The 17,219-nt window shown below is 38.6% G+C and overlaps 1 protein-coding gene across 2 annotated transcripts in view; it reads right to left on the bottom strand.

Moving 5' to 3' along the window:
• The window catches only part of OSBPL1A (oxysterol binding protein like 1A), a 242,145-nt gene that overhangs the window by 159,526 nt on the left and 65,400 nt on the right, over positions 1-17,219 (bottom strand). For both annotated transcript variants that reach the window (XM_044243255.1, XM_044243256.1), the window contains 3 exons: positions 16,662-16,806; positions 883-944; positions 736-780 (listed from right to left, as the gene is read on the bottom strand). In XM_044243255.1, coding sequence (XP_044099190.1) covers positions 736-780; positions 883-944; positions 16,662-16,806 — 252 coding nt within the window. The remainder of the gene's footprint in view (positions 1-735; positions 781-882; positions 945-16,661; positions 16,807-17,219) is intronic.

Genomic DNA, 17,219 nt, shown 5'->3' with positions numbered 1-17,219 from the left:
CAAAGTCTGGAATGAAATGCTGAATAAAGAGTATTCTGATTTTATACCATATAGACATACTCGTGCATAAATATATAGAGGCAGCGCTTGCAAGTGCAAAAAAAATGCATGCTCTAAAACAGTTAATTCTAGAACATAACTGAATTTCAAAATGCAAAGATATTCTTAGAACCAGATTTTATATGTGTGCTCTGTGACAATTCAAGTATTAAATTCCTATTAAGTCCTCCCTAGTTCAGTATTTATAACAAAAACATTATAATTCCATGATTAAGGAAAAGAATTTGTTCTCCCACTCTGTTCTGTATAAGCTTATCACCTAGAAGTATCAGACCATCAACACAAAGGACAGCAATTGCTACAGTAAGTGGAAGCCTAACGAAGTCCAGTGCTACAGAAAATCATCAATGTTGTCAGATCCAAGACAGATTATATCAGAAATAATTTTTAAATTTTTAAAAAAATTTTATTTGAGAGCACGAGCGCGAGAGCACAAGCCTGGGAAGCAGCAGGCAGAGGGAAATGGAGTGAGCATGGAGCCTGATGCAGGACTTGATCCCGGGATCCTGAGACCATGATCCAAGCTGAAGGCATATGCCCAACTAGCTGAGCCACCCAGGCACCCTTTAAATTTATTATTATTATTATTATTATTTATTTTTTTTTTTTTTTACAAAAATGGACCCCCTGAGAATTCTTTCTGGTTTTATAAATAAAAAAATAATCCCAGCCTACCTTCCAGAGAGGGCCTTCATATCGTTTCAACACTTTGTAGACAACCTATTAAGAATATGTTTTCATAAAAAAATGCCATCCACATATTTCAAGAATTCAAAATCTTTTCTAAAAATGATCATATGCAAATAGTCCATTACTACATACCTTATTACTGATAAGAATGTGTTTCATTTCAGCACCCTGAGCAAGGTCAAGGGGTTTCTGATCTGTATAAAATATAAGAAAAGAAAGAAACCAAGAAATTAATTGTATATAAAACATGCTATTATAGCATATAAAATTCTTTAATTATTCCAATGGCCACACCTTTTTCTTCTTCTGCCAAGTTACCCACCTGAAGCTGCCATTTCAACTCTTTCTGGCCCTCGTTTTGGTAGCTAACCATTAAGCCAGCAAGCAAAAGTAACCTCAGAGCACTCTGTACAGGTTCTATGATCCTTCAAGCCTTCTTACTTTAAAATCATTGTATTAGTTTCCCATGGCTGCTACACCAAAGTACCACAAACTCAGTGACTTCAAACAGTAAGAATGAATTCTTTCATAGTTGGGGAGCTCAGAGGTCCAAAATCCGCTTCGCTGGGGCCAAAAATCAAGGTGTAGACAGGATTCACCCTTTCTGGAGGCTAGGGGACAATCTATTTCCTTGCCCCTATCTAGTTTCTGGAGGCCATTTGGCCATTCCAGCCAGGCGTCCCTTTACTGAAACATTTATACACAACATAGTAACAGGAGAGTGGCCAGTTCTGAGAATACCTGGAGAGAGAGGAGTCCATCAATTAATTATACTATTATATTTTTTAAACTTTAATAAATTCCACATTCATAATATGTGGTCCCTCCATCTTCAAAGTCCATCACTCCAACCGCTGCTGACATCTTTAGGTTTTCTCAATGTTCTGAGCTCCCTCCACTTCATAAGGACAATTGTGAGTACACTGGGCCCTCCTGGATAGTTCAGGATTATCTCGCTATCTCAAGATCTTAACTAATCTTTAAGGGGGCCATTATTTGGTCTACCACAGCCACTCTTAAACTGCTTCACCAGAGAACAAGTAGCAGAGAAAGCTCACAAGCTAAAAGCATGATAGTCCACAACTGAGGACAAAAGCAAAATGTGACAATGGAGAATGAAACCAGTAAGGCATTATGAAACGTTCTGCAATATCATACATGCCAACATTCTATGTTTTGCCAAACAACAAAAAAACAGAATTTGTTAAAGTTACTTTTTTGAGTTTTGAAGTGAGCAGGTCACTGTATGAAGCAAGCTAGTTCAAAAAAATAAATAAATAAATATAGTCATCTCCGAACCTGGAAGTAGAAAATGGTACTTTCAAATTAATGTAGCTAACTGATTTAAGAAAGGTAACATATTCTATCAAACAAGCTTTTTTAAAAATAAATTAAATTCAAGTTAGTTAACATACAGTGTAGTATTGGTTTTAGGAGTAGAAGTTAGTGATTCATCACTTACATACAACACCCAGGGCTCATCACAAGTGCCCTCCTTAATGCCCATCACCCATGTAGCCCACCCCTCAATCTACGTCCCCTCCGGCAACCCTGTTCGTTCTCTATAGTTAAGAGTCTCTTATAGTTTGTCTCCCTCTCTGCTTTTATCTTTTATTTTTCCTTCTTTTCCTTTCCCCTATATTCATCTGTGTTGTTTCTTAAATACCACCTGAGGATATCATATTTGTCTGACTTATTTCACTCAGTATAATACACTCTAGTCCCATTTATGATGTTGCAAATGGCAAAGATTTCATTCTTTTTGATGGCTGATCAAATAATCTTTTTATAAATACCAAACACCGGCTGTGGTGTTAGGCAGTCTTTTGTAGGAATTTCTCCTAACAAGGATCTACTATGCACCAATTAATATTTTAGGCACTGGGGATTCAGCAGTGAACAGGACAAAAAAAAAAAATGGAGCGGGGCAGGGTAGGCATAGAAAAAGATAGTACATTAATAAAAATTACATAGCAAAAGGGCACCTGGGTGGCTCAATCATTTAAGCATTTAGCTCTTAATTTAGGCCCAAGTCATGATCTCAGTGTCCTGGGATCAAGCCCTGCATCAGACTCTGTGCTCGGTGGGGAGTCTGTTTGAGATTTTCTCTCTCCCTCCCCACCTCCCATCCAGCTCTCTAAAATAAATCTTTTTTAAAATTTACATGTTAGATAATATATTATGCTATGCCAATCCTAAGTGAATGATATGATAGAGAATGACTAGGATACCACTTTAGACTGGAGACTGGGCAACTGATCAGGGTAGGCCTTTCTGAGGAAAAGGTGTTTAAACTGAAAGGAAGGATTTGGTCTTGAGAAAATATAGGGGAAGGGCATTCCAACAGACAGAACACTGAAAATAATTTACTAGGCAAGAGAGATAGACCTCAGAAGCCACATCGTGTCAAGGCTTCGTAGGTCACAGCGTTGTGAGTCAGCAGAGGGGTTTAGGTTATTTTAAGTATGATGAAGAGCCACTGAAGAGCTTTAGGAAAAAGAGTAACAGGCTCTGACTTCTGTTTAAAACTGTCAGTGTGTTAAAACGTAGTATTAAGAAGGGTAATAGGAGGGGCCCCTGGGTGGCCCTCAGGGGCCAGTGGGTAAGGCCTCTGCCTTCAGCTCAGGTCATGGTCTCAGGGTCCTGGGATTGAGCTCTGCATCGGGCTCTCTGCTCAGCAGGGAGCTTGCTTTCCCCTCTCTCTCTGCCTGCCTCTCTGCTTTCTTGTGATCTCTCTCCTTCTGTCAAATAAATAATAAATAAAATCTTAAAAAAAAAGAAGAAGAAGGATAATAGGGGAAATGTGAACTCTGGCTACTTGATGATTTTGTAAAATTTTTACTAACAGGATAAAGTTATTGTATCAATGCTTTTTAACAGCTCTGTTGAGATATAATTCACATACCATATAATTCACCCATTTAAAGTGTACAGTTAATTCAGTGGTTTTCGGTATATTCAGAGCTATGCAACCATCACATGGTTATATTTTCTAAAGGAGCCCTTTTATAAATATACTGAAATACATTTTTTTTTAAAGATTTTATTTATTTGTCATAGAGAGAGAAGGGAGAGCGAGCACAGGCAGACAGAGTGGCAGGCAGAGGCAGAGGGAGAAGCAGGCTTCCCGCCAAGCAAGGAGCCTGATGTGGGACTCGATCCCAGGACGCTGGGATCATGACCTGAGCCGAAGACAGCCGCTCAACCAACTGAGCCACCCAGGCGTCCCCTGAAATACATTTTTTAAAGATTTTATTTTTAAGTAATCTTTGCACCCAACGAGAGCTTGAACTCACAACCCTGAGGATCAAGAGTCACATGCTCAACTGACTGAGCCAGCCAGACGCCCCTATACTAAAACATTTATACACAACATAGTAACAGGAGAGTGGTCAGTTTTGAGAATACCTGGGGAGAGAGGAGTCCATCAATTAATTATACTATTCTATTTTTTAAGCTTTGATAAATTCTATAATAAAAACATTTTTAAAAAGATCACCATGGCTATGGTGTGGAAAATACCTTGTAAATGTGGGCAAGAGAAAAGCAGAGAAATAGTTACAAAGCAATATCAATAGTCTAGGAAAAAGATAATAGTGGTTTGGACTAGAGAGGTAATCATAGAAAAAACTGGAGACCGTAGAAAATACAGAGAGAAGTTTAAGGGTTTCAGATTTTCAAGGTAGATTTAATAGGACTGCTGATGGGCAAAACTTGGACTAATTATGTATTACTTCCTTAGTGGGGAAAAAATTTATAATAGCCATTTTAGGTTTCCTAGCTAGCATATAGGAAGAGGTCTAATAAAGAGGTCTGCCAACTGTTATTTTTATTCTATCTACAGGGCACTTTTGAGAAATTATCCCTTTAGGCAAAGAAGAGGAGGACAATGTGATTTCTTTCACAGAATTCTGCCCTAACACCAAAAATAAATTCTGAACCCCTGCCAACTAGCTGAAATTCCAGTACTGAGCCTTCATTTCTAGATTCAATGCCTAAAGTGCCTGGTACAAGTAAGAATTAAATAAAATGCTTTTTGAGCTGAATGAAAAAGACTCCTTACCCAAATGAGCACCATAACCAATCAATTCAAAATTGTACATCTTTTATCAAACACAACAAAATAAAAACCAGGAATGATCCAACATTTAAATTTTTATATGATATAAATTTGTCCTTTAATGAGAACACTAAATAAAAAGTGTTCAAAGGAATTTATACAGAATGTAATTTCAATAACATATCAATGGTATGTTTACTAAGAACCTAAAAGAAATTATTTTAAATGTCATCTGGGAGAATAAACAGGTAAGAATGTCAAAGACAATCTTCAAAAAAAGAAGGGTAAGAGAAACCTTATCAGATCTTTACACATTACAAAAACAAATCATTAAAAATGAGATACTTGCAAAAGAAGAGACAGATGAAGCAATGAAAGAGAATAGAAAACAAAAGAGCATAAAATCTCAAAAAGTAGGACAAAGGCATGAACAACGGAAAAGGAAAGATTGCTCAATGAAGGGTATAAAGATTAGTGATTAGCAATTTGAGAGTCTCACATCCTAACACTCTTCCACATAGCATTTCTTACTCAAAACCCTGTAAACAGGGCTGGGCCTCTGGCTATTTTCCTGACTTTACCTCTCTCCCCCAACTTTCCCTCCCCTGGGCAACCTGACAGCTTTCTTCTTTAAATATGCCAAGTGCTCCCCCATCCCAGAGCTTTTACACCTGCTTGCCTCTTCTGCCAGATATCCTCGGGCCTCACTCCTTAACTCAGCTCTGTGCTGCTCACAGAGGCCTTCCCTTACAGGCTTTCCAAACTAACAGCCCCACCCCCCATGTCATCACTCTCTATCCCTTTCAACCTGTTTTATTTTTCTGCACCTCACTGCCTGACATTATATGTGTATTTACATTTGGTCTATCTCCTCCCACTAGGACTTAAGCTCTGAGAGTGTGGGGGCTGTCTGGTTTTGTTCACTGTTGGATCCCCAGCACCTACAATGGTTCTTGGCACATAGTAGAGGCTCAGCATTTGCTTAAAGAATGAATATGATTATAGACAATCTAGGAGAAAACAATCAAATATTTACCAAATCTCGATTTAAGTCTAGAAGTCAAAGAAGAGGATCAACAAATTTGAATAAAAATCTAAAACACTTTTAAAAAAAGAAAGAAAAGACTGGGAAAATTTAGTCTTAGAAAAACAGATAATCATTGTCCATATCATTGGAGTTTTGGATGGTAAATTATATCCATGTGAAATACTATCCAGATGGTGAGCCACGAAGACCAGGCTTCTGGAGACAATATGGAAAAATTGTTGATACTTGATAAAAACGAGGAGTTTAATATGTCAACTCTATTTACAAGCCATAAAACAGAAGGAGTAGACACTTTCTGAGGCATTTGCCAACCTTACTCTTTCACCATTGTCTGAGCACTGCTCTTTCCACACCCCCTGGGGGAGACATAGCAGCCATGTTTGCATCATAAGGCCCTGCCCCAGAGCTCCCTCTGACTGTATCAGAGGCAGGCCCTGAACACAGTGAGTGCCACTGGATTATCTCCCACTGAAATTTAAAACTGAGGTTAGGAGATCCTGGTCTACTGAATGAAGTTCAGGCAGTCACCTACTAGCACGCATACTGGAAAACTGATCTGCTAAGAGACAGAAATGAGAGACCAAGCAGTGAGAGAAGGATACACATACAATGAATGAGTGGCAGCCTTCTTGATTCCTAACAGCTCCTGGTTCCTGATTCCATCCTTTCTGATGCCTGCTTTGTAATACCGTAAGAAACCTATGTATTCTGACATTAATAATGTATGATCTTCCTTTTGCCCATACTCTTGAGTTTAAACTAAAAAAAAAAAAAAAAACCAAAACAAAAACAACAACAACAAAAAACAACTTTTTTTTTAAAACTAGATTTTAAGTAGGCTTCATACCCAGTGTGGAGCCCACTGCCCAGCTTGAACTCATGATCCTCAGATCAGACCTAAGCTGAGATCAAGAGTCAGATGCCCACTGGCTGAGCCATCCAGGCACCCCCATTATTTTAAACTTTTAAAAAAAGTTTGGTCTACCAGAGAATAATAACTAACAACTAAAAGCTAAGTCTTTATGGATATTTGGCTTGTAGCTGACTCCGCTTTGTGGGTGCCTTCATTTTCCTCATTTTGAACATAAAGATTAGTTTTGCAATTTAAAAAAAAAAAATGTTCTAAAATAGGTGTGAAAATGAGAAAGTTATACAATATGCCAAAGAAACAGAGATTATATTTTAATTTGTTTTTTTCTATAATGCAGACATTATGACTTAAAAAAGTATTTCCTCAGAATGTGCCATCTTGACTTTTATAAAGAACACTTTAGGGTGCCTGGGTGGCTCAGTGGGTTAAGCCGCTGCCTTCGGCTCGGGTCATGATCTCAGGGTCCTGGGATCGAGTCCCGCATCAGGCTCTCTGCTCGGCAGGAAGCCTGCTTCCCTCTCTCTCTCTCTCTGCCTCTCTGTCTACTTGTGATCTCTGTCTGTCAAATAAACAAATAAAATCTTTAAAAAAAAAAAAAAAAGAACACTTTAACAAGAATGTTCAACTTTGATTACTAATATAAACTATAAAGCGAAAGTATATTTAAACACCAACAATCAAATTTTTGAAGTTTATAGGGACATTTCTTTAGTTTAGACTGATATTCACATGGGACGATTAATTCTTGTTACATTGGAATGCTTTTGGAATCCAAATTTTGAAGGAAGAACCATTATAAACCACCACCTAGAAAAACTATTCAAATCTTTGGAAAGTTGGTAAAGACACTAGGAATCATACCGTTAACATAAATTTTAGGTTTCTGACTCTTTTATAGCACTTTCAAGATTCTTTTGCTTAATTCCCAGTTAGGAAAATAACTTTAGTTCTTAACTAATTAGTAGATAGAATTTAAATTATGTAACATAGTGTTCCCATTGCTCTGTAGTTCATACAGCCTGCTAGGAAAGTCCTTTCCAGGTACCTGTACCCACCTTCTATTACATTTACAAGTTTACCCTTCAAAAAAAGTCTCTGGAAAGACCACAAATACATAAAGGTTAAACAACATGCTACTAAATAAGGAATGGGTCAACCAGGAAATCAAAGAAGAAATAAAAAATACATGGAAACAGGGTGCTTGGGTGGCTCAGTGGGTTAAGCTGCTGCCTTCGGCTCAGGTCATGATCTCAGGGTCGTGGGATCGAGGCCAGCATCGGGCTCTCTGCTCAGCAGGGAGCCTGCTTCCCCCTCTCTCTCTCTGCCTGCCTCTCCGTCTACTTGTGATTTCTGTCTGTCAAATAAATAAATAAAATCTTAAAAAAAAAATACATGGAAACATATAAAAATGAAAATACAATAGTCCAAAACCTTTGGGATATGGCAAAAGTGGTACTAAAAGGGAGGTATATAGCAATACAGGTCTACCTCAAGAAGTAATAAATCACACAACTAGCCTTACACCTAAAGGAGCTAGAAAAAGAACAACAAAGCCTAAAACCAGCAGAAAGAAGGAAATAATAAAGACTAGAGCAAAAATAAATAATATAGAAACTAAAATATATATGTACATATACATATATATGTGTGTGTATATGTACATATATATGTGTGTGTGTGTATATATATATATATATATATATATATAACACAAAACCAAAAAAAGCTGGCTCTTCAAAAAAATAAAATAGATAAACCTCTAGCCAGACTTATCAAAAAGAAAAAAGAATAAAAATGAATAAAATACAAATGAGAGAAGAGAAACAATAAACATCAACACAGAAATACAATTATAAGATTATGAAAAACTATATGCCAACAAATTAGACAAGTGAGAAGAAATGGATAAATTCTTAAAAACATATCAACTACCAAAACTGAAACAGTAAGAAATAGAAAACTTGAATAGACAGGTAACCAGCAAAGAAATTGAATCCGTAATCAAAAATCTCCCCCAAAGCAAAAAAGTTCAGGACCAGATAGCTTTACAGGAGAATTCTACCAAACCTTTAAAGAAAAGTTACTATCTATTCTTTTCAAGTTATTCTAAAACACAGAAAAGGAAGGGAATTTTCCAAATTCATTCTATGAGACCAGTGTTACCCTGATACCACAACCCCAAAAAAATCACTAAAGAAGAGAACCTAGGGCCAATATCCCTGATGAACACAGATATAAAAATGCTCATTAAAGGGGCGCCTGGGTGGTTCAGTGGGTTAAAGCCTCTGCCTTGGGCTCGGGTCATGATCCCAGGATCCTGGGATCGAGCTCCGCATAGGGCTCTCTGCTCAGTAAGGAGCCTGCTTCCTCCCTCTCTCTCTGCCTGCCTCTCTGCCTACTTGTGTTCTCTGTCAAATAAATAAATAAAATCTTTAAATAAAATGCTCATTAAAATAATAGCAAAAAAATCCTACAATATATTAAAAAATCATTCACCATGATCAAATTAATTTACTCCTGGATTGCAAGGGTAGTTCAATATTTGCAAAAGCAATATGATATATCACATTAATAATACAAATCCATTCATGGATTTGACAAAATACAACATCCATTCATGATAAAAATCCTCAACAAAGTACGTTTAGAGCGAACATACCTCAACATAAGAAAGGCTATATATGAAAAACACACAGCTAATATCATCCTAAATGGGGAAATGCTGAGAGATTTTCTTTTTTTTTTTTTTTTAAAGATTTTATTTATTTATTTGACAGAGAGAGATCACAAGCAGGCAGAGAGGCAGGCAGAGAGAGAGGAGGAAGCAGGCTCCCTGCTGAGCAGAGAGCCCGATGCGGGCCCCGATCCCAGACCCTGAGATCATGACCTGAGCCGAAGGCAGTGGCTTAACCCACTGAGCCACCCAGGCGCCCCTGAGAGCTTTTCTTGATGGCAAGAAACAAGACAGGGATTTCCACTCTCAGCACTTACTTAGATAGTCCTGGAATCCCCAGCCACAGCAATCAGACAACAAAAACAAATAAATGGCATCCAAATTGTGAAGGAAGTCAAACGTTTCACTATTTGCTGATGACATGATACTATATGTAGAAAACCTTAAAGACTCTACTAAAAAAACTGCTAAAACTGATAAACAAATGCAGTAAATTTGTAAGGTATAAAAGCAACATACAGGTATCTGTTACATTTCTATACACCAATAATGAAGCAGTAGAAAGAGAAATTAAGGAATCACTTCCATTTACAATTGCACCAAAAGCAGTAAGGTATCTAGGAATAAACCTAGTGAAAGAGGTGAAAGACCTGTACTCTGAAAGTTATGTAACACTGATGAAAGAAACTGAAGATGACACTAAGAAACAGACATTCCACGCTCATGGATTGGAAGAATGTTGCTAAAAATGTCTATATTACCCAAAGAAATCTACACATTTAATGCATTCTCTGTCAAAATACCAACAACATTTTTCACAGAACTGGAACAAACAGTCTTAAAATTTGTATGGACCCCAAAAAAACCCTGAATAGCCAAAGCAATATGGAAAAATAAAAAGCTGGAGGCACAGTTCTGGACTTCAAGTTACAAAGACGTATTAATCAAAACAGTATGGTACTGGCACAAAACCAGACACGTACCAATAGAACAGAATAGAAAACCCAGAAATGAACGCATAATTATATGGTCAATTAATCTTCCACAAAGCAGGAAAGGATATGCAATGAGAAAAAGAATGTCTCTTCAACAAATGGTACTGGGAAAACTGGACAGCAACATGCAAAAGAATGAAAAGGGACCACTTTCTTATGCCATATGCAAAAATAAATTCAAAATGGATTAAGGACTTAAATGTGAGACCTGAGGGGCACTTGGATGGCTCAGTGGGTTAAGCCTCTGCCTTCAGCTCAGGTCATGATCTCAGGGTCCTGGGATCGAGCCCTGCGTCAGGCTCTCTGCTCAGCAGGGAGCCTGCTCCCCTCACCTCTCTCTGCCTGCCTCTCTGCCTACTTGTGATCTCTCTCTACCAAATAAATAAACAAAATCTTAAAAAAAAAAAAAAGTGAGACCTGAAACCATAAAAATTCTAGAAGACAGCATAGGCAGTAACTTCTTTGACATCAGCCATAGCAACTTACTTCTAATTATGTGTCCTGAGGCAATGGAAACAAAAGCAAAATAAACTAGTGGGACTACACCAAAATAAAAAGGTGCACAGTGAAGGAAACAACCAACAAAACTAAACCTACAGAAAGGAAGGTATTTGCAAATGCCATATCTGATAAAGGGTCAGCATCCAAAATGTATAAAGTACTACAAAACTCAACATTCAAAAAATGAATAATCCTTTCCCCACTGACTGCCCTGACACCTTCATCAAAAATCAATTCTCCCTATAAACACGTTGTTGTCTAGACTCGCTCCTGCTCTATAAGTCTATATATCTATCTTTATACCATATTACAGAGTCTTGAAATTAGGTTATGTGATGGTGTGTGTCAATTTAAACAGGCTACAATGATGCCCCGAAAGCTGATAAAACATTATTTTTGGGTGTTTCTGTGAGGGGGTTTCTGGATGAGATTAACAGTGAACGGAGTGAAAAAAGGTCTGCCTTCACCACTGTGAGTGGGCATCATCCAATCTGTTGAGGGCCTAGAAGAGGAAGAATGAATTCTGTCATTTCATGAGCTGAGACACCCTTCTCTTTCTGCCCTCTGACATAGGAGTTCCTGATTCTCCAGCCTTTGGACTTGAGGACTTGCACTGCTGGCCTTCCTGGTCTCTGGTCGTCAGACTGAATTACACCATCAGCTTTCTTGGTTCTCCAGCTTGCAGACAGCATACTGTGGACGTTCTCGGCCTCCATAATCATTCATATATATATGTATGTATATATACATATATATATACACACATACACACACATATGTGTATATATACATACACACACACACCCTACATATCTATATATCTCACATGTGTATCTACATGGATAGCTAATTGTCCCAGCATTAATTTACTCAGTTCTTCCCTCAGCCACTTTTCATGCCATCTTTGTCATCTATCAAGTTCCTATATGCACAGGTTTTCATTTCCAAACTATCTGGTCTGTTCATCTTCATCTACCCTGAACTAATACCAAGATCTCACTAAATGATCTTATCCATCCCATTACTAACTCCATATGTGGACAATTCCCAAATTTATATCTCCATCCAGAGATCTCACCTAAGCACAAACTTCTATTTCTGACATCTCACTTGGATTGTAAAATAGTATTTCAAATTTTAAACACCTTAAAAACCAAACTCCTAATTCTCAGCCACTGCTAGCCTACACTTCCCTGCAGTCTTACCCTACTCCGTAACTAGAAATTCTCTTTTTCCAGGTCCTTGACTGAAAGACTGTAATAAAGTCACCCTCAATTCATGTCTTTTTCTCATACCTCACATAACCAAGCCATCAGAAAATCTTGACCACTCTGCCTTCGTTATTTACACACACACACACACACACACACACACACACAACCGCTTACAACATTTATAGGACCACTATCCTGATCCAAGCCAATATCCTCTCTCACCTGATTATTCTAGTAGCCTAAATGCCTCCCTTTTTCCTCCTTGCCTTCCTAGGATTAATTCTCATAATAATCAGTGACCATTTTTTACAACCTAAGTCTGGTCACATCACTGCTACATTCTAAAATGTGGGAGGGCCCACACAGTCCCAGCTCACAAAGAGTAAGAGCCATGATTCTCAAAATAACCCACAAGCCTTTCAGCATCCAGTCCCCACTGCCTCTCTAACCACCTCCTTCAACCACTGTCCTCTGGACAAACTGGTCTCCTTGCTTTTCGTGACACACATCACATACACTCCCCACGTCTGCTGCCTAGGACCACCCTCACTGCCCACATACTGACACTGCTTCAAGTCTTAATTATCATTCTCACAGAACTTTTCCTGCCACCTTTCACAAAGCAGCAACCCTCTATACACCCAACACACTCCCAATTCCCCCTGCCCTGCTTTTTCCCTTCTCCTAGGCACTGATCTCATCTGACATAATGTTCTCTTTTTAATGGCTCTCTCCTATTAGAATGTAAGTTCTCTGAAAACAGGGATTTGTTTTTATATTGTTTTGATTTTTCACTGCTCTAGCTCCCTAGTCCCTGGAATAGTATCTAGCACATAAACCCTCAATAAGTATTTGTGGAATAAATGAATGTTTTACTTCCAATAGGTTCAGAATTAGTGTTTTTATCCAGAAGGACAACCCCCCCTACCCCCACCCCCGCTTCTCTTCCATTTTAAAATTCACTGCCCTGGACTTTTCTAAAGAAATGAGAGTCAGGTAGTCAAGTCTTATGAAAGCCCTTTGAGGATTCTGGCTGGGATTGCTTTGAATTAATTTGGAGAGAACTGTTAGCTTTTTGATGTTGAGTTTCTTCCCCTCCAAAAACATCACAGGCTTCTCCATTTTTAGGACTTTTATGTCCTTCAATTGGAACATGTTTCTTTTTATGCTGTTACCAAAGCATTGCATTTTTTAAAGTTACATTTTCTAACTGTCACAATTAAATCATCAAGCTCTTTTTCTATTGTGTTAATCTTCCTTAACTTTAAAAACATGCTTAAATCTCTGCCTAAAAAATCTTCCTCTTGGCCATGCAACCATTCCTTCTGTTCTCAAATATTGCAAAGAAGTGGATGAGCAGGGCTACCTTAGCTTCCTCATTGCCTAGTCAATCTTTAACCCTTAACCTAGCTGTTGCTCAACTACCCAGTGATACTCCTCTTTCAGAAAGGACCTCTCGGCACTCAGTCACTGAATTCCACAGCCTTGTCTAAATGTTTCTCTTCTTCAGTCTAAGTTGTGGATGACAAGTACACCCGACCCCTTTACTCCACATTTTAGTGCTTCCTTTGGCTTCCATGGAGCAGATATTTCCCTCACATCTCCTGAGTGTTTCCTCTTCTCTATCCCCTGGTTTCTCTTCTTTGATTCCAGGGAAAACCAGTATCTAACCTAGAGATCCAGGGAAAGCCTTTCTGGGGAAGACGATTTGAGCTAATTCTTAAAGTAAGACTAGGGTTTAACACAGATGAGCATGAAAGGGGCGTTTCTGGCAAGGAGAAGTGCATGCGCAGGGTAGGGACAGCACGGTCAACCCAAGACTCTATTGGGTCTGTCTAGAGCTGTTTATGTTCAATAGAGTGGACACTAATCACATGGAGCTAATGAAATGTGGCTAATTCAAACTGCGATGTGCTGTTAGGTACAAAATATACACCAGATTTCAAAGACTTAGTATCAAAAAGGAGATGTAAAATCTCACTCTTTTTCACTGATTACATGTTGAAATGGGTTTTGGATATGCGGTTTTAAATAAAATAGGTCATTAAAATTAATTTCATTGGCTTTTTACTTTTTAAATGCGCCTGCTAGAAAACTTAAAATTATATAAGTGGCTCTCATTATGTATCTGTTGGTTAGTGCCAGTCTATAGGAAAAAGGACAAAGGAAGAGAGGAAAGCAGATAATTTTATCATTAATTTTCTTATTCCTTTCTACTCCCATTGAGGACAATAAAAGTTCAGCCCTAATTACCTCTCACCTAAGACCACTTCAAAGGTCCTACTGACCCCTACCTAGAGTCCTGATTCTGCCACAACCAATCCTCGATACTACACACTAGTAGATAACCGCATTAATCTTTTCAAAGTAACTCATCTCTCCACTGCTCACCTATTTCTTTATCCTGGTCCCCTGAACTTCCAAATTAAGGGGTAAAATGATCTGGCATCTTAAGGCTCTTCACTATGCAAACTTAATCTGCATTTGTAAGATGACCTAGTACTGCTCCCCTTTACATGTGTCCATGTACCAAAATGAAATGCCACCTAAAAATGAATTTTTACCTTCATGCCTTTGTCATAATCTTCTCTCTGTTTAGAATACCCTTGCCAAAATTTAATGATATTCTGTTTATGTTTAAAAAGAAAAAAATATGAGTGGGATCTTCTGTTAGAGATACAGGTATATGGGGCGCCTGGGTGGCTCAGTGGGTTAAGCCGCTGCCTTCGGCTCAGGTCATGATCTCAGGGTCCTGGGATCGAGTCCCGCATCGGGCTCTCTGCTCAGCAGGGAGCCTGCTTCCCTCTCTCTCTCTCTGCCTGCCTCTCCGTCTACTTGTGATTTCTCTCTGTCAAATAAATAAATAAAATCTTTGAAAAAAAAAAAAAAAGAGATACAGGTATATAGAGAAGGCTTTTAAAAAAAAAATCCGGCCGCCTGGGTGGCTCAGTGGGTTAAGCCGCTGCCTTCAGCTCAGGTCATGATCTCAGGGTCCTGGGATCAAGTCCCGCATCGGGCTCTCTGCTCAGCAGGGAGCCTGCTTCCTCCTCTCTCTCTCTGCCTGCCTCTCTGCCTAATTGTAATCTCTCTCTGTCAAATAAATGAATAAAATCTTTAAAAAAAAAAAAATCCTAAGTGCCTAGGTGGCTCAGTGGGTTAAAAAAAAAAAAATCCTACAAGGACTTCAGTCTATATTAAATACCTACTCCTTCATGAAGTCATTTCTAATTACTTAAGCCTTCAACAAACATGCAACATGTAGAAGTTGTCATGTGCTATACATTACTCTAGATCCCAGGTAAACCAGACAGTAAGGTATTAGCTCTGCCTTTAGGAATCCAGTCTCATGGGATGTGGCTACGTAAGTCAACAATTACCATGGAGTAGAATTTTGGCAATGATGGAGGTAAACAGAGGGCCCTGGTGGACCACTGCCAAGTCAAGACCTAATCCAGGTTTGATGGGAGGCAGAGGGAAGCATCCTTAAAAGTGAATGCCCCTAATGCAATGTTCCCTCTTTGAATATCCAAGACACCTTTTGTAGCTTCTCTTATGATTATATGAGCTCATCTCGGATACTGTCATGCATGTAGAATTGAAACTCACTACCTGTACATTCCATACTTGCAGATGCATCTATTGCTAAAATCTGTAATGCCAAAATCAATATTCATGCAATTTGCTCGTCATTTACAGGCAAGTCCCAAGTGGTGAAAAATTTGAGTGTCCTCATGTCCCTAGCTGAGGTAGAACAAGGTGGCATTCTGCCTTCTTGTTTCAGCTCTCATGCAGTAAACAAATGTCCCTATCACAGTCTACCTAGTATTGCCACATTTTCAATATTTGTGCTTTTTGTTGGTGGTTTCACTGTTGAAACTGGCCACCAAACACGGCACTGAATTGTTAGCTAATGTTCCTAAAAGCAAGAGAGCGATGATGTGCTGCACGGAGAATGTGTATTAGACGAGTTTTATGTATTATGGATTAGACGAGAATATGTATTAGACATGGTATTAGATGAGCTCTGCTCAGGCACGAGTGACAGTACTGTTGGCATAAGCTCTATGTTCCTGAATTAACAACATATATTAAACAAGCTGTTTTAAAACAGAAATACACACAAAACAAAGTTATGTATTAATCAGTATAAAAATGTTGCGACCAGAGGCTTTCAAGAACCTAACTCTGTACCCCCGCACCATGAGCAATGGCTCAGTATTAATTCTCTGTTCACAACAACTTGGCAGAACATAACAATCTTAAATAATGAGAATCAACTATATTCTCTTTCCCTCGAGAGGGGGGAAATCTATTTTAATCATTACTGCCTCCTATGGAATAGGTATTATTAAATAGTTAACTCTTAAACTAGGAAGGAAATTAGTTAAGTTCATTTCTTTCGTTTGTGTGAATGCCTTGAGTTCAAAATTAAGTAGGGGCCATATAGTTTAACAAAGGCTGGATATTAAAACAAAGCAATTTTATATGGCCCTGACTTATTTTTATAGCTTCCAAATGACCAACAATGGCTTTTACTGACATGCTTACCATTTTTGTTCTTCAGATTTGGGTCTGCTCCACTTTTCAGAAGCTTTAAGGCACACTGCTTATGAGCCCGGTAAGCTGCACAATGCAAGGGTGTATTTCCTAACTGATCCGAACAATTAACATCAGGAGGATTGGGCCTGTTGAGCTAAGGAATGAAAAAAAATGCAAAGCAGAATTACATTATCAAAGATGGACTCTCTCCCATAAAAACACATTAAGGTGTAACTGCGCGTTCAGGGGGACCCTCAAACTATAGTAGCTGATGAACACCAGAGCTCTAGGAAGCTAGAAAATCGGGGGCTGCTTGCTCACTGAACCAGCAAATCCATGTCACTCCCCATGTTTGCCAGGAAATCTCAGTCACCACATTCCCATGACCACAGACACCAAGCACTACACCAATACCACCCCACCTACGCCGGAACCTTAAGATTTCACTAAGATTTGCTCCCTTCTACCAGTCTTGTTTCACAAGTCTTGATTCACACTGGGGACAGCAAAAATACAAACCAGTCTCCCATAGGCAGTCATTCAGAAGAGTTAAAATCATGTTAAATG

Source organism: Neovison vison, chromosome 3 (assembly GCF_020171115.1).
Source record: "Neovison vison isolate M4711 chromosome 3, ASM_NN_V1, whole genome shotgun sequence".
In the NCBI taxonomy this organism is placed as follows: domain Eukaryota; kingdom Metazoa; phylum Chordata; class Mammalia; order Carnivora; family Mustelidae; genus Neogale; species Neogale vison.
Note: the sequence above shows the minus strand (reverse complement) of the source record. Positions and strands in the feature narration are given on the sequence as shown.